Source organism: Saccharomycopsis crataegensis (genome assembly GCF_037102585.1).
Source record: "Saccharomycopsis crataegensis DNA, jcf7180000000084, whole genome shotgun sequence".
NCBI lineage: Eukaryota > Fungi > Ascomycota > Saccharomycetes > Ascoideales > Saccharomycopsidaceae > Saccharomycopsis > Saccharomycopsis crataegensis.
Window position 1 is genome coordinate 1,549,176 of NW_027043829.1, and position 20,418 is coordinate 1,569,593.

General features: G+C 35.8%; 11 protein-coding genes across 11 annotated transcripts; 7 read left to right on the forward strand and 4 right to left on the reverse strand. All coding sequences in view use genetic code 12, as the record gives it.

The window, feature by feature from the left end:
* Positions 1–33: 33 nt before the first annotated feature.
* DASC09_036890 (BAR and SH3 domains-containing protein) lies at positions 34–1,401 on the reverse strand (the record flags this gene model as incomplete). The annotated part of the gene is made up of 2 exons (XM_064997288.1): positions 34–1,170; positions 1,306–1,401. The coding sequence occupies 2 exons, from the start codon at positions 1,399–1,401 to the stop codon at positions 34–36; spliced, it is 1,233 nt and encodes a 410-aa protein (XP_064853360.1).
* Positions 1,402–2,061: 660 nt separating this feature from the next.
* On the forward strand, positions 2,062–3,333 carry DASC09_036900 (glycosyltransferase family 15 protein; the record flags this gene model as incomplete). Its single annotated transcript, XM_064997289.1, has 1 exon — positions 2,062–3,333. The coding sequence occupies one exon, from the start codon at positions 2,062–2,064 to the stop codon at positions 3,331–3,333; it is 1,272 nt and encodes a 423-aa protein (XP_064853361.1).
* Positions 3,334–3,764: 431 nt separating this feature from the next.
* On the forward strand, positions 3,765–4,522 carry APS3 (Aps3p; the record flags this gene model as incomplete). Its single annotated transcript, XM_064997290.1, has 3 exons — positions 3,765–3,786; positions 3,885–3,931; positions 4,019–4,522. 3 exons carry the CDS (start codon positions 3,765–3,767, stop codon positions 4,520–4,522), a joined length of 573 nt encoding a protein of 190 aa, XP_064853362.1.
* Positions 4,523–4,800: 278 nt separating this feature from the next.
* CBP4 (Cbp4p) lies at positions 4,801–5,247 on the reverse strand (the record flags this gene model as incomplete). Its single annotated transcript, XM_064997291.1, has 1 exon — positions 4,801–5,247. One exon carries the CDS (start codon positions 5,245–5,247, stop codon positions 4,801–4,803), a length of 447 nt encoding a protein of 148 aa, XP_064853363.1.
* Positions 5,248–7,136: 1,889 nt separating this feature from the next.
* On the forward strand, positions 7,137–8,198 carry DASC09_036930 (uncharacterized protein; the record flags this gene model as incomplete). Its single annotated transcript, XM_064997292.1, has 1 exon — positions 7,137–8,198. The coding sequence occupies one exon, from the start codon at positions 7,137–7,139 to the stop codon at positions 8,196–8,198; it is 1,062 nt and encodes a 353-aa protein (XP_064853364.1).
* Positions 8,199–8,648: 450 nt separating this feature from the next.
* DASC09_036940 (PQ-loop repeat-containing protein) lies at positions 8,649–9,509 on the forward strand (the record flags this gene model as incomplete). The annotated part of the gene is made up of 1 exon (XM_064997293.1): positions 8,649–9,509. The coding sequence occupies one exon, from the start codon at positions 8,649–8,651 to the stop codon at positions 9,507–9,509; it is 861 nt and encodes a 286-aa protein (XP_064853365.1).
* Positions 9,510–9,768: 259 nt separating this feature from the next.
* Positions 9,769–11,573, forward strand: DPL1 (sphinganine-1-phosphate aldolase DPL1; the record flags this gene model as incomplete). The annotated part of the gene is made up of 2 exons (XM_064997294.1): positions 9,769–9,923; positions 10,001–11,573. The coding sequence occupies 2 exons, from the start codon at positions 9,769–9,771 to the stop codon at positions 11,571–11,573; spliced, it is 1,728 nt and encodes a 575-aa protein (XP_064853366.1).
* A 128-nt stretch (positions 11,574–11,701) lies between these two features.
* Positions 11,702–14,395, reverse strand: SYF1 (mRNA splicing protein SYF1; the record flags this gene model as incomplete). Its single annotated transcript, XM_064997295.1, has 1 exon — positions 11,702–14,395. The coding sequence occupies one exon, from the start codon at positions 14,393–14,395 to the stop codon at positions 11,702–11,704; it is 2,694 nt and encodes an 897-aa protein (XP_064853367.1).
* Positions 14,396–14,629: 234 nt separating this feature from the next.
* On the forward strand, positions 14,630–15,854 carry VMA8 (H(+)-transporting V1 sector ATPase subunit D; the record flags this gene model as incomplete). Its single annotated transcript, XM_064997296.1, has 2 exons — positions 14,630–14,649; positions 14,798–15,854. The coding sequence occupies 2 exons, from the start codon at positions 14,630–14,632 to the stop codon at positions 15,852–15,854; spliced, it is 1,077 nt and encodes a 358-aa protein (XP_064853368.1).
* A 379-nt stretch (positions 15,855–16,233) lies between these two features.
* DASC09_036980 (putative aminopeptidase) lies at positions 16,234–17,364 on the reverse strand (the record flags this gene model as incomplete). The annotated part of the gene is made up of 1 exon (XM_064997297.1): positions 16,234–17,364. One exon carries the CDS (start codon positions 17,362–17,364, stop codon positions 16,234–16,236), a length of 1,131 nt encoding a protein of 376 aa, XP_064853369.1.
* Positions 17,365–17,749: 385 nt separating this feature from the next.
* Positions 17,750–19,780, forward strand: MAG2 (RING-type E3 ubiquitin transferase MAG2; the record flags this gene model as incomplete). Its single annotated transcript, XM_064997298.1, has 1 exon — positions 17,750–19,780. The coding sequence occupies one exon, from the start codon at positions 17,750–17,752 to the stop codon at positions 19,778–19,780; it is 2,031 nt and encodes a 676-aa protein (XP_064853370.1).
* Between the last annotated feature and the right edge of the window lie 638 nt (positions 19,781–20,418).

The following is a 20,418-nucleotide window of genomic DNA, read 5'->3' on the forward strand; positions in this document are numbered from 1 at the left end:
AAAAGCAAAATATTTATCAATTCATGATCTCGATCAAATTCTTTCAACATAATTTGCAGGAATCATTCCAATTTCTCCTTCAGAGTTTCTACATTTCCACCAATTGTTGTCAGTTTTATTTAATACCATAATTTCCTCTCCTTTAGAAAGTGCTAAATCGTTCTCCTGCTCTGGCTTGAAATCGAAGAGAACTTTATATTTATCAATCGCAGTACCAGATTCGTATAAATCAAATGACCTTTCAGAAATATCCAAAGAATCTATGGGAGGAGTATCTGAATTTGTCAAATCTTGTAAATAACTCTTTGAATAATTGATAATAGATAATTTTTGAATCTCTTGATTAACAGGTCTAACTTTTGCATAGAAATCGTTCACTACTTCTTCACATTCTCCTAAATTGAATTTATCTTGTGTAATACCATAATCTGATTTCATCAAATTAACAGTTTGGAAATATTGATAACTAACGACATCAAAAGACCAAAAAATAATGTCAGTTAATGGGGTCATAATTTGACTAATCATTAGGAAAAAATATGGCAATTCACGTTTCATGGTCTCATTGAGCCTAGTATACTTTTCTGTAGCAGCTTCGAGTTTGTGTTCCAAAGTCAATTTATGCTCTTCATTCTTTGCCGTGAGCTCCGGCTTACTAGATAATTTATCCAAAGACTTTTGGTGTTTGTCAATATCCAATAGGTCCAATTCTCTTTCTTTGGAATTTTTTTTGATTTTTTTGATCATGTTCAAAATCTCATGGACGGTTTTTGTCAACTTCTCTTCTAATTGCTGCAATTCCAAAATTATCGCTGGAGACATATCGGTGGTTGTTTGCAAATATTTTTCGATAATTTCACGTTTACTTGCTTCATATTCAAATCTCTCTATTTCCTCCGCAGTTTGGAAAGGGGCATACTCATTTTGTGTGCCATCCTCGTTTTCGTCTTTCGCTTCATCAATTGATGCTTGGAGAATAGCAAGGCAGTCTTTGGCAATTTCTTGGCAATGATTCAAAAAACTCTTGTGAGATTTCACATTTACTGACGTTTCCCTAACAAGCTGGTTTAGTCTATTCTCGGTATCAATCAATTTTTTATATAATTCATCAAATTCGATATCGACAGTATGGGAACCAATGTTTGCTTTCTTGCTAATGATTTGCGGAGCCTTTCACAAGAAGTCCAATGTTAGTAAGAGATACTTCTCTCAAAATGTTTTATGAAATTGAAACTTAAAAGATAAAAAAAAAAAAAAGTGGAATGAATGATATGCCTCGGTTTCTAATATTTGGCAATAACTCACTCTAACAACAGTTCTCTTCACATCTGTCAAATCGATATCCGGCTTGTGGATATTTTTCAAATGTTCGGACGTGAATTCTTTGAATTTGGCAGCCATTGTTTAAATGAGAGAAACAGCGGATCACTAGGTGGTATAAGACACAAACAAAGAATAGTCCACTATCTTATTTTCAATAAATATCGATAGAAAGTACATCACAGTAATTATATAATTGTTCCTCCCGAGATTTCCTTTTTGTGCCCCAACACCCCCACCTATCAAAAAAATATCCGTGCAGAGGGGGTGTCCTGTTCTTCCAAAATGAATGATTATACAGAAACCACGCGGAGCTTGGGCAAACAACGAATATAGCAACGTTCGAAATATATCAGACTGTTAACACATCCTTAGTCCATTTTGAACATCTTGTGTCAAAATTTGAGTGTAAACTTTACGCTACTACATTTTCAGCTATTGTTAATGTATACATTAATTATAATTAGTAGCTGGCCAGCCAAATACGGGCAGATGCGTGAAACACCCCCTTTATAAACAGGGCTGTTTAATTCAAAAAGATTATTTTGCAAAGCCCCCATAAAATTGTCACACACCACGACTTCCTAAAAAACCCACTGAAAATAGAAAATAACAGGAAAGAAAGAGGTTTTTTTTTTTTCGTTTTTAGTCTCTCCCTCAGTTTTCCTCAAGGTTGGTTTTTGCGGTTTCTAGTTCTCATCGTTCATTTTCGTATCTTACATACAATCATTCACAACCACAATGTGGTCATTCTCTTACAGAAAAACCATCCTATGTGTCATATCATTAGCAATATCTTCAGTTTTGGTACTTTCCCTATTCTACAGCAGATTGCTGGAAGATTCGCTGGCCTTGCAATTTATTAATAACCAAATAAAACCAAAGATTCAGCCAGCAGCTGCCATTTCGACAATAACCAGTTCACAAGAACCCGTCATACACAATGAAACAATAATATCAAGCGGATCAGAAATTCTTCAGGTCGATATTACCCAAGTCCCAGATGGACAGAAAGTGAATGGGGCACTTGTGACTCTTTGCAGAAACTCTGACCTCGGGGAGATTTTGAAATCTATCAATTCTCTTGAACTGAAGTTCAATAATAAATACCACTATGATTGGGTTTTCTTGAACGATGAAGACTTCTCAGAGGAGTTTCAAGCGGAGATCAGTAAACTGACTTCAGGAGATGTGAAGTTTGGGGTGATTCCGTCTTCTATGTGGGAAAGGCCCGACGACGTTGATCTCGCTGAGTTTGAAAAAGCCAAGAAAATACAGTCCTCGCATAATGTCCCTTACGCCAATTTAGACTCTTACAGAAGCATGTGTAGGTTTGAGTCTGGGTTTTTCTACAACCATGAACTTCTTCAAGATTATGAATGGTATTGGAGGGTGGAACCGGATGTGAAGTTTTTCTGTGATATCGATTTCGATCCTTTCAAGTATATGATCGACAACCAAAAGATTTATGGGACTATTATAATTCCTTATGAAATTGCCGATACCATCCCAACCCTTTGGGACACTGTCAAGGAATTTGCCAGCACTTTTAGTCTTAGCTCCAAGGTCTTTGGAACTGGCGATGAAAAAATCGACAATGCTCTTTATTTGATCTCGGAGAACAATGGGGAAACTTACAATAATTGCCATTTCTGGACAAATTTCGAAATTTCCAATTTGAATTTCTACCGGAGTGAATTGTACCAAAAGTTCTTCAATTACTTGGATGATAAGAAAGGATTTTGGTATGAACGTTGGGGAGATGCTCCAATCCATTCCATGGCAGCCAGTTTATTTTTAGAAAAAAGCCAAATACATCTATTTAACAGCCAGTTCGGATATAGTCATACTACCAATACAGCATGTCCTAGAGATGAGGTGTTTAGAAAAGAACATAACTGCGATTGTGGGGTAAGAAGAGATATCAGCTTTAAAACTGGGTACAGTTGTGGTAAAAGGTACCATGATATGCAGAAAATATGGTATAACAGTGAATGGGTTAGCGAGTGGTGAAAAAAAGCTCCCTGAAGAGGACAGTGAGTCCTTGTTTCCACTTATTTTTATTAATAATTCTCTCTTGATGTTTTATTTTTTTCCCTTTCTGTTTTGAAGATTCAAGTTTACATGATGTTTTTTTTTTTTTTTTTTTTTATTTCCAGTGGTGAAACTTGTAATTATAAAGCAATATAGATTAAGATAAACAGAATCCATTAGATAATTTTTCTTGAAGTGCAAAAAGTCAAACTCCCTAATATATCAAATCACTGTTAGACTTGCCATAAAATGTTAGAAACCATGTACCACTAGGACGGGCGAATGGATACTCATAACCACCAAGAAATTCTAATGCGCGCTATCATTTTTTGCAAAACACAAGCGTTGTAAATAAAATCATCCAACTAATCTATTAAAATCAACCAATAATTTATTCAAATTAGCCAATAATGATTCACTCGGTACTAATATGTATGTATATATCCATACTAAACATCTGAGAAACATTTGTCTTTACGTTTCTTTTTTTTTTTTTATTTAACTTCGCGATTTACTGACCACAAATTTAGTCAATAAGGATGCGATGCCTCGCTTGATGAAATTCTACACTCCAATAGTAAGTAAAGAAAAATAGTCCCCCCCTTCCCCTCAAGCCTCCAACATTTAGATGAAAGAATAGTCAACTAACACATGTTCATTATAGGATCTCAATACTCAAACACTTCTTCTTCGTCAGGTGTTCCAGTTGATTTCTCTGAGGCCGGCAAATCAATGCTCATTTCTTACACCTCCGCCACTTTTGGAAGGCATCGAAGATGTCAGGGTGATTTACAGACATTATGCTACATTGTATTTTGTGTTCATTGTAGATGAACAAGAAAGTGAGTTGGGAATCTTGGATTTGATCCAAGTGTTTGTGGAGTGCTTGGATAAGTGTTTCCAAAATGTTTGTGAATTAGACTTGGTGTTTGGTTGGCAGGTTCTAGAGACTGTATTGGAAGAATTGGTCCAAGGTGGATTGGTGGTCGATACCAATTTGTCAAAGATCGTGGCCGCCGTTGATAACTTCAACGGTGCTACGGGGAGTAGTGGCAGTGCAAGTTCAAGCCTGACTTCCGGGTTTGGCAGTTTAACCGCTGCTTCAAATGCATTTTCCAATGCTTTTCAACAAATGGCAAGTAACAGAGGCGTTTGGTCTGGTCGATGAATTATTTACTTCAATTTTTATGAATCGTTTCTCTTAAGCTTAGGTTTTTGTTGTCTTTTGCTTTATGTAAGGCGTTACAATACAAAATAATATAAATGCATCACAAAATAAATAATCGTTTATAAAAAATAAAATCGAAAGAGCACAACAAGGAATCATTACAATGTCATAACCTCAAAACTTGGAATCTCTATTCCCAAAATATATTTACAAATGATGGTTATCAGTTACCAACCAATTTCCAATCTCCATTAATCATCTTTGTAGATCTGCCTAACTTACTTCCCCCAACCAAGCCAGCCTTTACCACTAGAAGCCATAGCTTTTTCATTTTCCAAACGGGCTGTCTGCTGAGCCTCATCTATCTGTTTCTTGATATCTGCCAATTCCTTTTGCTGCTCTTCGGCAGCCACATCACGCTCTCTCTTTTCCTTATCCTTCAACTGGAAGGCCCTGTGTTCTAAAGGTGATTTGATTGGCCCAGTCATCCAAATTGGGTCATTAGAGGCTGACGTCTGCTTCACAATTCTGATAAGTTCCTCCTGCTCTTTTCTTCTAAGTGATTTTTCCCTTTCGTATTGTGATCTAACTTCTGGGGACATTCTACTGATAAGTTGTTCATCGGACGGAGTGGTATACTTGAAACAAAGTACCCCGAAACCAACAATAGCGGCACCAACAAGGTTGACCTTGGCCCATCTCATCCAAAGTGGTGTTTCCGACATTATGTGATATTAAAAAAAAGAAAAATTGGATTCTTTCAACTTCTTTGCTTTTAAATAATAATAATCAGTGATTCGAGAAACAGAAAAAAAAATAATTTTGATTAAAAGAAAAAAAAAAAAAGGTTATGAGCCGCACCTTTTTTCTTGCTTGACATGATGAACCACGGCAAATGATATCACACCAAATAGTAATCACATTATGGAAGGGAAGCGAAAGAATGAATATATTAAGACTCTTATCTCTTTAAAAAATGGATATTCCACCTTAAGTAATTCTTTTTGTGAAAGTGATGGCGGTGATAGATTTTGACTTATTTTCCAAATATTTGAGTGTAAATGACTCCATATTATCGGGAAACGTGAGCAAAATCTTGATCACTTTTTTTTTTTTTAACTCTGGCTTGCCAAATTCAGGTATCCGTCAATATCTTGCTGGGCCAATAGAAATCATGTTGTACTGAAATTGGAATCTTTTTAGTACCCTTTCGTTGAACCAATAGGCTATTTCAATATATCAATTAAGATCAGCATCAACAGCAGGCATACTTATTGACACTAATATTCAAGTCAGTTGATGTATTTATAAGACAAATAGTATGACGTCTGATGTGACAAAATATTGGATGAATAGTTCCTTCTAACAAATTATGCCCCTCAAATAATGCGGTATAATTGAATCAACAGCTATTCCGTAATTCATACATCTACTACTTTGTGAAAGATTTTCCCAAGTCAAGTAAAGTCAGGTAAAGAAAATTTGATATAGAGTGATATCAGTATCTTGTAATTTATAGCAGAAAACATGAGATGGATAGAAGTTATTAAAATTTTTTTTTTTCAAGGCAATAATAACCTGTTTTAACTTGAATCCCTGAGCTTTTTTCAATAATGGCATAAATGGTTGACAAACAACCATTTCTGTGTTGTTCAAGGAGCATAAAATAAAAAAAAAACACACACACTCGTGAATGAGATAATTTGCCCTCTCCGCATTTGTGAATTAATTGCAAACATTTCTCGTCTCTGTTTATTAAAAAAATTGCTGAGAAGACTGTCAGATTAAGATTTTCTAATCTGTCAAAAAAGCTTCTGTATGCACCAACATGCCTAAAAAAAAGCTTCTGATTGTTTATTTTGCCTATATAGTTCACTCTTTGCGTATCATAGAAAGATTTCATTCATAAAAACTATACATATAAACCCCTCATTAACACACTCGATGTTTCAAAGATCATCCCAATTTATCCACAATTGTCACATGTAATGCGCGACCTCAACTTTACTAAATTGGATCATATGAAAAAATCACTAATCAGCAAGGGGTGAGATGGCCTAATTAGTCAGGGGAAAAATACATGTTACTGCTCAAGTATTCTATAATAGAGAAGTAAATAGGTGAGCAAATTTCCACTAAGGAAGATGAGATATTTGCCAATTTGTTAGTATGTGGTAATCATTTTACTGTAGCCGGAACCCCCCTTCTTGGCCATGGTACTACGCAGATGTGGCACGTTTGATGCTTGAATACAGCATAACCACCATGATTTCTTTTTTGCTTTTGAAATTATAAATAAATAATCCCTTTGCCACCAAAACCCTTTACGAATCACCTTTTTTTTTTTTTTTTTTTTTAAATTAAAAAATACTTCTCACTTCTTGAGAAACACTATCCCAAAACATATTGCTAGCTTCTGTCTTCCAATCCGAACCTTTTTTTTAAAATTAGTATTCCGTCCCATCCTTTTGATAAAGTTCATGGATTATTAGAAACTATTCTTTTTTTTTCTCCCCCAATTGTGCAGTTTCTATGGCTATATTCAATTCATTTACTTGTTGAATGCTCTTAACACCAAGGAAGATACTATAATATTACCAAACCAAAAAGAATCATGGACTTTCAGTCTCAATCAATTAGCGAACTCATGAAAAGAAGTTTACAATACGACTATTCCAACCTCACTCCTTACTCCACTTGGCTAGACATTGCAGATAGTTTTCTAGAACAAGCAATACAAGGGTTAGAAACTAGTAATTATGAGAAAGCATACATTGATTTGGCCCGGTTTATTGATTTAATTCTTAATAAGTTACCGCTTCATCCTGATTTTTATCCCAATGAAAGATATGAAGATTTCAAACATTCGGAAATCCCCGAGGCTTTGAAGACTACTAGGGATATCTTAAATAAACTCATGAAGACTAAAGAGAATTCCAGGACATTTAAGGTGACTTCAATGGGAATACCAATTAATGACCGTGCCGATTTGATGAGCTTTATTAACAATGAAAATTCAACCGCTTGCCAACATCAAGATGAAGATCAAAATATCTCCCAATTTTACTGTAGTTATCCATATGAAACCATGCTGCCTAATAGCCTCACAGTGAACAGTTTTGGAATCAATATTGCCAAAATTGATCATGAATATAATAGTGTCTCAAACATATCTAAATTTCAAACCCCCAATTCTTACTCAAGTTGTCAGGCAATGAATTATATACATTCAAGTCGTGATTTCCCAAACCGAGCCTCCGAGGAGGATAATTTTGCTTCACCATTAACCCCAGAACGCACCACTTTTGCCTTGGTTAATAATAATGATTATTCTTTACATGACTATAATGCGAGTATTGAACATAATAATAATAATAATCCTGATTCATCTTCAAGAGACCACAAAACTCGTGAACGACTGACAAGCTCGAGAAGAAGATCCAGCAGACAATCCAGTATGCGATACTCTTACCATTTTGATGATGACATGCTGAATAATTATAGTGATGAAAATGAGCTAATGGGTTTCAATAGTGGAAAAGTGGCTCAGAATAATCATAACCAAAATATTGAAGAGGCGATCGAAGAGATGGAAGGGAGCATATCTGCTTTGGAGACTTCATCAATTAATAATGATTCGGAACATAAGAGATGGTTTTTCTTTAGCTTCTGCTAAAAATGAAAAGTTGACAATCGGAAATAAATTAGAGTACAACGCTGTTGAGTTATGTTATTATCTTTTGAATTCTGTTTTTTTTTTATTTTTTCCTCTCTCTTTTTCCTTTCTGATTTCTTCTTATATATTTGACAACCATCTGTTTATATTACGTTTGTTATGAATTCTAAATTTTTAATTGACTCCTTTCCCATGTGATTTCACTATTGTGCTTAATAAATAATATCTACACTGTGGAGTGATATCTGCTTATTTCTGTAAATGCATGGTGAGCGCAATGTCAACCGGGGGCCCGCAGGTTTGGAGCTATGCCGCAGATTATAGATAAGGGCAGATCAAGCCACTTAGCAGGTCTTTTTTTTTTTTTTTTTTTAATTGTATACTTCTTTCTTTATTATCACGATTTTCGCCACTACTCATTCATAACTCTATAATTACCTATCCATATCCATGCTTTCCATTAGCGATACTACACCGGGGGTTCTTTCAGGCTTCTTGAGTGTTTGTGCCATCGTTTGCTGGATATTTGTGTTGTTTCCTCAGCAGCTACGAAACTACAAGCGTAAGTCCGTGAAAGGGCTATCACCTTACTTGTTATTGTTCCTCTTCCTCGGTGACTTTCTCAATATGATGGGTTGTATTTTGACCCACCAGCTACCATTCCAATTATATAATAGTTGTTACGCGGTGTCCAATGATGTTATTCTTTTATTTCAATACTGGTATTACGGAACCTATATTAAAAATCAGAATAAGCTCATATCGGAAAATGATATTTCTGATGATGCAAGCCTTTACAATGAGGAAATGATGGAAAACAGTATTGGAAGTCTCAATAGTAATCTTATTAGTTCAGGTTTGCTCATGGCTTCACAAATCACCACAGCATCAGCCATGCCAGTGAATACTGATGAAATTCTCATGAAATCATTATCTCAAATGACTATCGGTCGATTCATTGCTTATTGTTGTGCCTTTTGCTATATTACCTGCAGGTTACCCCAATTGCACAGAAACTATCACAACAAGTCAACCAGAGGCACTTCCCCATATTTCCATGGGCTTGCAATCATCGGCTGTGGCTTGTATGCATCATCTATTTTGACATCAAACCAGTTCTTATTCAATCACGATCCAGTTTCTAAATGGGATTTTTTCAACAATGAATTTCCCTACTTGCTCAGCAACTTTGGATCAATTCTTCTAGACCTTTGCTTCTTTTATCAATATTTCACGTATGGTGATCATTTGCGTGAGCGTGAAGTGGACCGAATTTTGGAAATCAGTGAAGCTACTGCTTTGCTCGGATGAGAAGACTCTCTAAGAAATTATTGTACAGTGCCTTATAAATCAATAATTTTCATTTTTCCTTTCATTCTATTTATTACTTTTATAGGTTTCCATTCATTTCACTTGTAAGTAACAAACTTGCATCGCATCGGAGGTTTCGGGATTCTAACGATTTTTTTTTTTTTTTTTGTATTTGTGGTCGGAAAAATAAAGGAAATTACCATTTGTCTGACAATTTGTAGCACTACCAGCTTGCAATCAATCTGTTGCGAGGATAAAAATGGCTGCAGAGTTTAGAAATATAGATATCCGTACTATGGGGATGTCAGAACTCAGAGATTATTCAGAGTACATGACAACCCTAGTGTTCATGATGGTGGGATACGAAGTTATGGAGTTAATTGAATACATCAAAACTGAATCAAAAGTCAACATGTGAGTTGAATAGATGCCATCGATACAGTTTCCTTTTGTTCAAGATAAAGTAATTCCCACTAACTTTTCATTTTTAGTTTGAAGAACATTATCTTTTATCATTTGGTTCTCAAATATTCCGTAAAGATCCTTCGACATATCTATGGATACGGAGTTATCAAGTCAGTTAAACAGCTCTATACCATGATTGCGAAGTGGATTTTCAATATTATTTTATCACTCCCTCCAGCAAAGAAACAGGTTAATAAAGAAGTTCAGAAAGCACTCGACAGTATTGAGGACACATTGGTGATCAGAGATCCAAACTTTAGATATTTCAATGAGTTGCCGCAACACGGATTGAGCAATGATGAAATCTTCGATGAGTTCGAGAAATATTCAGGCATGAAACATAACGATTGGGAGAATGGTAAAGTCAGTGGTGCTGTGTATCATGGGGGTAAAGAATTGATTTATTTGCAAGCAAAGGCCTTCGAAAAATATTGTGTTTCCAATCAATTACACCCTGATGCATTTCCAGGGTTAAGAAAGATGGAATCCGAAGTTGTTTCTATGTGCTTAAACCTTTTCAATGCTCCAGAAACAGGCTGCGGGACTTCGAGTTCTGGTGGTACTGAATCATTATTGTTAGCGTGTTTGAGTGCAAAAATGTTTGGAAAAAAACAAAAGGGAATCACCGAACCAGAAATCATTGCTCCAGAAACTGTTCATGCTGGTATCGATAAAGCTTGTTATTATTTCGGCATCAAGTTGCACAAAGTTCCTTTGAACAAGTACTTTCAAGGTGATATGAGATATTTCAAAAGATTAATAAACTCAAATACCATTTTACTTGTTGGATCCGCTCCAAATTTTCCTCACGGAATCATTGATGATATTGAAGCCTTGAGCAAATTGGCACTAAAATATAAGATTCCATTGCATGTCGATTGTTGCTTAGGGTCATTCATTGTGTCATATATGGAGCGTGCTGGATTGGCAGGGAAGAGCTTCCCTAAGTTTGATTTCAGATTACCTGGTGTTACCTCAATTTCTTGTGATACTCATAAATATGGGTTTGCTCCAAAAGGGTCTTCAATCATCATGTACCGTAATGAAGAGCTTCGTTCCTCTCAATATTATGTCTCTACTGACTGGATTGGTGGTCTTTATGGCTCTCCTACTCTTAGCGGCTCGAGACCAGGGGCCTTAATGGCCGGATGCTGGACAACAATGGTAAAACTTGGTGATGATGGTTACAAACAGACTTGCAGAGATATTGTTGGTGGTGCCCAGTACTTCAAGCAAAAAATCATGGATAATATTCCTGAATTACAAGTTATTGGCGATCCAATTCTTAGCGTGGTTGCTTTCGAATCCAATGAAGTCAATGTTTATGATTTAGGTGATCTATTGTCCAAGAAAGGCTGGCATTTGAGTGCTCTACAAAATCCTCCAGCGTTACATGTGGCATTCACAGTCTTATCAGCTGACAAAATAGATGAGTTGATTAACGAACTTCAAGTGGGTATCAAGCAACTTAAGGAAAACGGCTCGACCGCTGCCAAAGGCGATACTGCCCAAGTATATGGTACTGCTGGTTCTGTGAGTACAGGAGCTGTTGTCAACAGAATCATTGAAGGATTTATTGACACCCTCTATAAAGTTTAGGTTGCTACACAAAGTGTCATTTGACAAAATGTTTTTTTTTTTCTTTTTTAAAAAAGAGACAAGAATTGTCGAAACTCTGTTACGTTTATATATAACTTCTATAATACAAATGCCTTCCACAAGGATAATTATTTTGCTTGTACATCACGTTTGGTTCTTAGCATATCAGCGTATGTGTCTTGGTTACCATAGTTCAACTCAAATTCTGCCCAATCTTTCCAAAATTTATCAATGGCTTGTAAATTGGCCTTCTTATATTCTGGATGACTGATATTATAGTTAATGAATGCCACCCCAAATTTGAAGATCGCCCTTGCTCTATCAATTTCTTTCAATTCAACTTCCAAATTTTTGAATTCAATCACAAATCGTAACAACTCGAAACTTGGAAAATTGACCTCATCCTTCATTATTGTTTCAAATACCGGTCTAGCAGATTCAAGACCGTTAAATTTCGAAGTTTCAGATACGAGAATATCGTATACTTCTGATATTTGTTTGTAATTTTCCAAAAGTTTTGCGGATTCAAGACCCGACACTGAAGTGCTGGAAAAATAATTAGCAGGAACTGGCTCATCAGAATTAAGATGCAAGTGTTTAATACATTTTTTATAAATTGTTAATGCAATAGATTTGGCACCTTCTGATTTTTCAAAATTGGCATATTGCAAGTATAATTTCTTGCAAAGGTTGGAGGGGCAATCATTTAGTGACTGTTCGAATAAGTCTCTAATTCTTTCCTTGTACTGGAATTTCTTTCGAGAATACAAATCATTCGATTGAATTTTATTGTAGTGAGAAACTAGTTTCAGAATGTACAAGCTGGAAATCTCAAATTTGATTGGGTAGTAATTGAATTTTTCCAAACCCACTTCGAAAACTTGGAAGCTTTCATTGAACATTTCACGACTTTCAAGGAAATTGATGTAGTTAATGAGGATAAGTGGTGTCAAGATCTTCAATTTTAAGATCCATTCATATGCCCGGCGGATTCTATCAAGATCATCAGTTGATTCCACCAAGTCCAAATAAAATGACCACAACTTAATTGATTTATGAACTTTATGCTGGGCTACCAAATCTTCATTAAAGAAATTGACCTTGTCTTCAGGAATTCCCAATTGTTTAAAATCAGGAGCGGTGATGGCACTTTCCAATACTTTGATGGCTCGCTCGAGGCCTTCATCATCATCATCTGCGCTGTTGATTTCCATTTCAGCCCACGCAAAATAAATATCAACTAAATCATTGGCATTGATAAAAGGAACCTTAATTGCGCTGGAGTAGATTCTTCTTGCAGTGAGAATGTCATTGTTAGTTTCATAAGTCCCCGCATACTTGATCCAGATTTTTTCTAAACCCGATGTTTTGCCCATTTTTTGGTTCAAATTCTCAGATTCTTTCTTTTCAATTTCATTTTGCATACTTGCATCACCATCACCGGTTTCATTATCATCACCATCTTTGTAAAACTCATCAAAGTGTGCCTTAGAGGGCTTAATTTTCTTGATGGCGTCAACAAAGCAGTTCAATTGATCCTGAATTTGACCCTCCCTGTCAAATAAATCGATTTTTTGCAACCAAATAGCACAATTATTAATATCCTGCCGCAACAATATATCACAAATGTAATGTTTTCTATCACTAATCAATTTCTCAAATACTTCCATATTAATATCTAACAGAGAATTTAATTGACCAAGACTTTGCTGTAATGATTCATCTTCTGGGGATTTAGCAAGTAATTCTTCTTTAACACTAATCTTCTCTAAATAGTTCTTGATGAGGTTTTCTTTGAATTCTAAATAACTATCATAGATTAACTTGAAGTCTTTAATAGTCAAACAATTTTTCAAATACTTAGCAAATACATCGTCAGTTTTAATGAAGTTTTTCCTAATAATAAAGTATTTCGCTAATTTCACCACAATTAGCCCCAATTGATCTGGATAGGTGCCAATCAAGTTCGACAAAAAATTTTCCATTTTCTTATCATATTTCAAAAGATTCTGCTGGACTTGATGATCATTTCTTTGCGATGTTGACATGATTTGTTTGACGTGACCAGAAATACAACTAGAGTATTCTAAATGTACATCAAGTGAAGACTTCCCCTGACTAGAAACAAATTTCAGATCACTCAAAACATGATTCTCAAAAAGTCTGATTGCAGCACTGTAGTTACCAAGACCTATTAGCTTATCAATGATCTCTTCCAAATAATCGGGATGAATCTCAAGATACTTCAAATAAATCCGGGACACAATCACGGAAACTTCATGGTTTGCCTCCGAAAAGTTCTTAATCAATTTATCAGCAAACCCAATATACAAATCCCAAATGGCCTCATGTTGGGTTAAAGGTAGTGACCGCAACGCAGCATTAAATGTTTTTCTTATGAGCGCTAAATCATATAATTGATGATCTATCAAGAATTTTAAGTATTTCTGCCATATCACCGGGAATTTATGAAGGTTTACCAACCCTTGGTCAAATACTCCATTCACTGCTTTAAAATGCGATTTGTATTTTAACGGGTTTAAATCTTTGATCAAATCAATTCGTAGATTAACGTATAGCACAAATAGTTTATAAGACCTCTTTAAGTACCCACAACCTCTTTTCAAAATGAATAGTTGATATAAGATATTATTTTGTTTGCTTACTTCATCCTTGGTGGTGTTGTATTCCCTGACCTTGCAGCGATAGAAGTCCAACCATGTGTTCAAGTTCTCTGGCTCTTTTACGATACGAGTTTCATAAGATACCTCCTCATCATTCTGAACCAATGCAAACCCTATTTCCGGGGATAGATTGGTCATTTTCAATCAGCAAGAAATCTTGGGTTTCTTATATTTTCGAAAACAATCCTTTACAATAAACATCAGTATTGAGATACAAGCGTAATTTTTTTTTTTACTAATCGGCACCATCTCAACAGGGTAATGGATATTTTTCATGGGGAGTAATGAAATTGCCAATTTTATCTTCTACAGATATACAGCTTTGACACCCTAATTGAACCCCAATTGAATAACAAATTGCAACCATAAAATATGTCAGGCGCAGGTAATAGGTATGTCACTCGAATTTTATATCATAATTCTTCAAAACATTTACTTGGCCTTGTGTGGTGATTTATTAATGTGCTAAAATAATGACCAGCAATTTTTTTTTGTTTATCTGATATGAAAACCAGAACAACACAGCTAACATTCGAACAGAGAACAAGTCTTTCCAACCCGTATGACCTTAGGGCTCATGAAAACCAAGCTCAAGGGTGCGGAAACTGGTCATTCTTTGTTGAAAAGAAAGTCCGAAGCTCTCACCAAAAGATTTAGAGATATCACTAAAAGAATTAATGATGCCAAGTTGAAGATGGGCAGAATTATGCAAACGGCTTCTTTCTCTTTAGCTGAAGTGACCTATGCCACTGGTACCAATAACATAAGCTACCAAGTCCAAGAATCTGTCGGTAATAAGGCTCGTTTCAAGGTTAATGCTAAACAAGAGAATGTTTCTGGTGTTAAATTACCAGCTTTCCAGGCATTCATTGACGATTCTATTAATGATTTCAAAATGACTGGTCTTGGTAGGGGTGGTCAACAAGTCCAAAAATGTAAATTAATATACTCAAAGGCCGTGGAAACATTGGTGGAATTGGCGTCATTGCAAACTGCCTTTGTTATCTTGGATGAAGTTATCAAGGTCACCAATAGAAGAGTGAATGCCATCGAACATGTCATTATTCCAAGAACCGACAACACAATTAAATACATCAATTCTGAATTGGATGAATTAGACAGAGAAGAATTCTACAGATTGAAAAAGGTGCAGGAGAAGAAGCAGCAGCAATTGGAAGAAGCAGAAAGAGAAGAAGAATTGAAGAAACAAAAACTCATTGAAAAGGCGACTGCTGCTAAAAAGTTGAAGGAGGAAGAGGCAGCTAGAGAAGCAGAAGCAGCAAGAGTAGCAAAGGCCGCCAGAGAAGCAGAAGCAGAAGCAGAAGAAAAAGCAAAAGAAAAGGCAGAAGAAAATATTAAAGACAAGGCCGAAGAAAAGGAATCTGAGGAAGCAGAACAAGAAGAACAAGAAGAAACAAATGAAGAAGAGGCCACTGTGGATGAAAATGAAAAGAAAACCGAAGAAGTTGAAACAAAGAATACCACAACTTATGATGCAGCAGAAGAAGCAAATGATGTGCTAGAAATACAGGACAAAGCAAATGAAATCCCAAGTGACTTGATTAATGGTGATGACGATGACGATGTTATTTTCTAGTTGAACTTTTATTTTCCAGTTGAACTTTTAACGATTCTAGGGTTTTCAAACAGAATCCTGCAAAATGGTGCTTTGATATCCCCTATTTTGTCTTACTTTCCTACAATCTTAACTTTGCCGCTATTACCTAACTAATCCAACTAATTAAGCTTCTCATTACTATCGTCTTTTTTTTTCTCTTTTTTTTTTTTTGAGCTATTTACATATATTCACCACCTTTTTTTTTTTTTTTTCCTTTCGTTTTCTGCTACAGCAACGTTCCTCTCAAAATTTACTTGAATATTGGTGTCGGAAGAAACACCTTTACGGTTATCATATTATCAAACGTAGAACATAATGATATAACACAATATAATGCAATGACCTGGAATCTTTCTTTTTAAAAAGATCCTAATTCAACAACACATCCAATTCCCAATTTTACGAACTCTAATATCAAATCAAAGTTTAGTCTATCAATGGTATCCAAGGGCGAGTGAACAAATCTGTTGATTTTAGTGTACTCATCTTCAATGACCAAAGCACTAGGGAATCCAAATTTATCAGCACTTCCACTATCAGAACAAGCATATCCACATTTAGTTTCCACAAAATTGATGCTGCATACTTCGGTGATCATATATTTTATATAATCATTTAGAGATTTACTTGTATAATCTTCAACTACTCCGATGTGCAAAGGGGTTGATTGAGAATACCCAATTTGATCAAAATTTATCATTGCCATAACTGGTACATTTCGCTGATAGTAATCTTGAAAGATATCTTGTGATCCAAGCAAGCCCCCTTCTTCTGCGCTGTAGAAGTGGAATTCAATAGTATTTTTTAGATCTAGTGAGGAGGAAAGAATTCTTGATATCACTTCAAGCACAGTAGCAACAGCAGATGCACTATCATCAGCCCCAGGTGACAGAATATAACGAGGGAATAACAAATTCGTAGAATCAATATGGGATCCAAAAATCGTAATTTTATCATCCGGTTTCCCATAATTTGGCCCCTTAAAGGTAACTATCACCGAGTATTGCTTCCAAGAATGTGAAAATTTCAGACAAACGACCCTGTCTGAGAAATCTGATGTTCGAATCTTGGATGCTATTCTATCGAACAACCAGTCGGAACTGCGGAGCCCATGCTTTGAGTTATAATACCGCGAGTAGAATGATGATAATGTAGCGATATCAGCGTGAACAGACTGCATATCTATAAGTGAAACTAACTCAGTTATTAGACCCTTATTCACAATAGTTGCAGGATAAACAGAATGTTTCTTTGGTATCTGTTCCTTGTTATCAAATATTCCCGTTATGTCAAAAAAGTTGACGCCTCTAGACTTTAGAAGAAGCTTTGATGATTCTGATAGAGATCGGGTAGATCCGTCTTCCAACTGAATTGTTCTTTTCCTAAGAAGTACTTGTGGAATTCCATTCTCATTGAAGAGAAAATAACCGATAGTTATGATGGTCACTAAAACCAAGAATCTCCAGTGCCTTGCTGTCCATCCAACCATGCGAAGTAACCTAGTGAAGACGATTGATTAGATAGTTTCCTGAAAGACAAATGATCTATTGCAATAATTAACTGAAAGCAAAAAAATGCCCACCTTCAAATTTTCAATCTCGTTAAATAGAAAGAAATCAAATGTTATGATTAGTAGGAGCTACATATTGATACAAAAACGTGACTAGTCATTTTTTTCTCTTTAAAAAAAAACATCTGCAGATCTTTGCCATCTCAGCTTAAGCTTTACCTGATAGACTTTTTCAATTATATTTTTTTTAGTTGAATTAACTCAAAAAGATCAAAAACATTTCCGGTATAGAGAACCTCTGAGTTTCTTCATTTTTCCTTCTTTTCCGGGTTTAGAAAATTCTGTCTGTGGAAGTTATTTCGAAATGTCTGACGCAAATGGCCCCAACAATACTGCCGATGGAAGTTCTAACATTAGGGAATCTGAAAATAAAGGCAAAACCAATGGCGGGAAAGCCTCTTTGAATAACGGCAAACGGAAGTTCAAGAGCAATAGGAATAATGGGGGTCAAAACCGGGGACGTTCCCAGTCATCACGGAGTAACCAGGATCATTATAATGATTACGAAGATGATCTTATACACAATGAAATTATAAAAGGAGGATTGGGTTGGGGTAATGGTGGCCACAGAGGAAAAGGAGTTTCCATCAATCATTTGCTAGACTTTTCACTTCCTGAAAGGCAACAACAATGGAATGGCGGTCAGCGAAGGGTTCCAAAGAAAAAGAATCGGTTTGAACCGGTAGGATTACATTTAAATCCTGAACAGTTCATTAATGTGAATTATCGTTTCATCGTTGACCATCGAGGAAGCTATGAGAGCCAGAAATTGGATCCAAATATTCCGATTGAGAAACATAATATTTTGAGGGTTATCACTAGAAATGTCAATGCATGTCCTATATGTCTCGAAACAGAAGACTCGGTGGCAATCAGAATGGTCAGCTGTGGTCATTGTTTTTGTTATACCTGTTTATTAACTTACTTGGATCAGGAAGACGATAAGAAGAACAAGAAAGAAACACAAAATCCACACAGTAAGAAAATGTTGAAAAGTTGCCCATTGTGTGCTGTGAAAATTGAGCCTAGTGAGACTTTGCCTGTTCTATACGACCGTAACTCAATTGAGATAGATCAATTTGAAACCCCAAAAGTTCATGAGGATGCAATTTTGAGACTTATGGTCAAGCCTCATGATAGTATGGTAGCGTTACCTGCATCTATAAATCCGGACTTCAAGAAAGTGAGTGATATTCCCTGGTGTTGTGCTAAAGATGATCAAAAGAACCTCGATAGTAATATGTATCCGTACGCAAGAATCATGAAGGGAAATTTGGACTTTATTATTAATGAATATCAAAAGGAAATTGAAATGATTACTGAACAATTTTTGAATGACCAGGTTATGTTCGAATCGAACAATGACAAATATGTCAAGCAGGCAATTGAGAACATTCAAAGGGAAATCAAAAATATTAAGAGCTCATTTGGTGAAACTGAGGATTATGTATCATTTAGCCTGCAAAATATTATGGACCGGATGAATGATTTAAGCATTAATGAAAACAAAGCAATAAAATATGATATTGGAAATGCATATTTTTACTATCAAACAAGTTTCAACTCTCCAACCAAATATCTTTTGTCGACTTTAGATGTTAAAGTTCTTAGAGCTGTGTTTGCCGATTACTCCAATTTCCCATCAACCCTTGTGTTACCAGTAGAAAATATTGTCCATGGAGAGATTCTTACGGAACACAATGTGGGGAAATACAAATATATTTCCCATTTACCATTTGGTACAGAATTGGCATTTTTGGAAATTAATTGGCTACTAGGAAACAAGGATGATAAGAGTTTCAAGTTACCAAGTAATATTTACAGTAATTTCAAAAGAGAGATCCTTAACAGATCTAGGTCTAATAAGAAGCGATCGCAGATCGAAGAGCATAACCGGAAAGTTGCAGAGAGAAACTTGGAGATAAAAACCAGAGAGTTTTATGAACGAGAGAACGAGGCGTTTTTCCACCCTAGGGGTCAGTATGAATTGAACAATTATTATGATTCACCTAACAGTGAACATCGTGGTTTAGAAAACTACATTTCAACTGATGACTTCACCCCATTGTCTAATGGTGAGGAACATTCAATTGATCAGACAAAGCCGGATGAGAACCCTACAGAATACACAACTACAGTATGGGGGACAAAAATCAAGAAGAGTGTCGCCGAAGAAAATGATGATGATGAGTATGACGAAACAGGAATTAGAACCGATGATATTCTTAAGAAGATTGAAGAGCAGAAAGCCAATTCGGATAAAGGACCAGGTAAGAAGAAAGGGAAGAAGAAGAAGTTGGTTTTGCTTACAGGCAGCTCCAGAGGATCATCTTGACGGCATTGATTATTCTTTGCGTTTGTTAGGCTCCTGGATTTGTAAAATAACCTACATTGCATCGAATTGCAATTAAAAATCCTACGCTCGGATATAATAACCAATTACTTAAAACCCGTGGAGGTATTCCTTGAAAATAATAGCATTAATTTTATTGCCCTTTTTTTTTTTTTTCCTTTTATTATCATAACGATTTATAACGAAGCATTTATAACCGAATTTGTGTAGTTGCAACTGTTTTGTATCCACCAGAATTGGGGCTTCTTCTCGTCCCCGGGAAGCTCGGTTGGCTCGGATACCGGGAATAGCTGTAGAGAACCGAGGTGCCAATAGTAGTAGCGACACGCATTTTTTTTTTTTTTTTTCTTTTTTTAGAGTGCCTGCAAAAAATTTACTGATCTGGCAAAACCTAGATTTGTAATTGATCTGAGTCTGTCTCTGTTGCCACACCCTTAGAACAAAAAGAGATAACCTCTTCGGAAATAGCTGGATTCTATTTCACTTACTATTCTCTGGTGAATCATACCGTTGCTCTTTTGGTTCTTTAGCGAGTCCTCATAAACAGTACTGCCACTCTTTTTTTTTTTTTTTGTTTTACGTGTTACTTGGGGTACGCCATACGGGAAACATAAAAATTT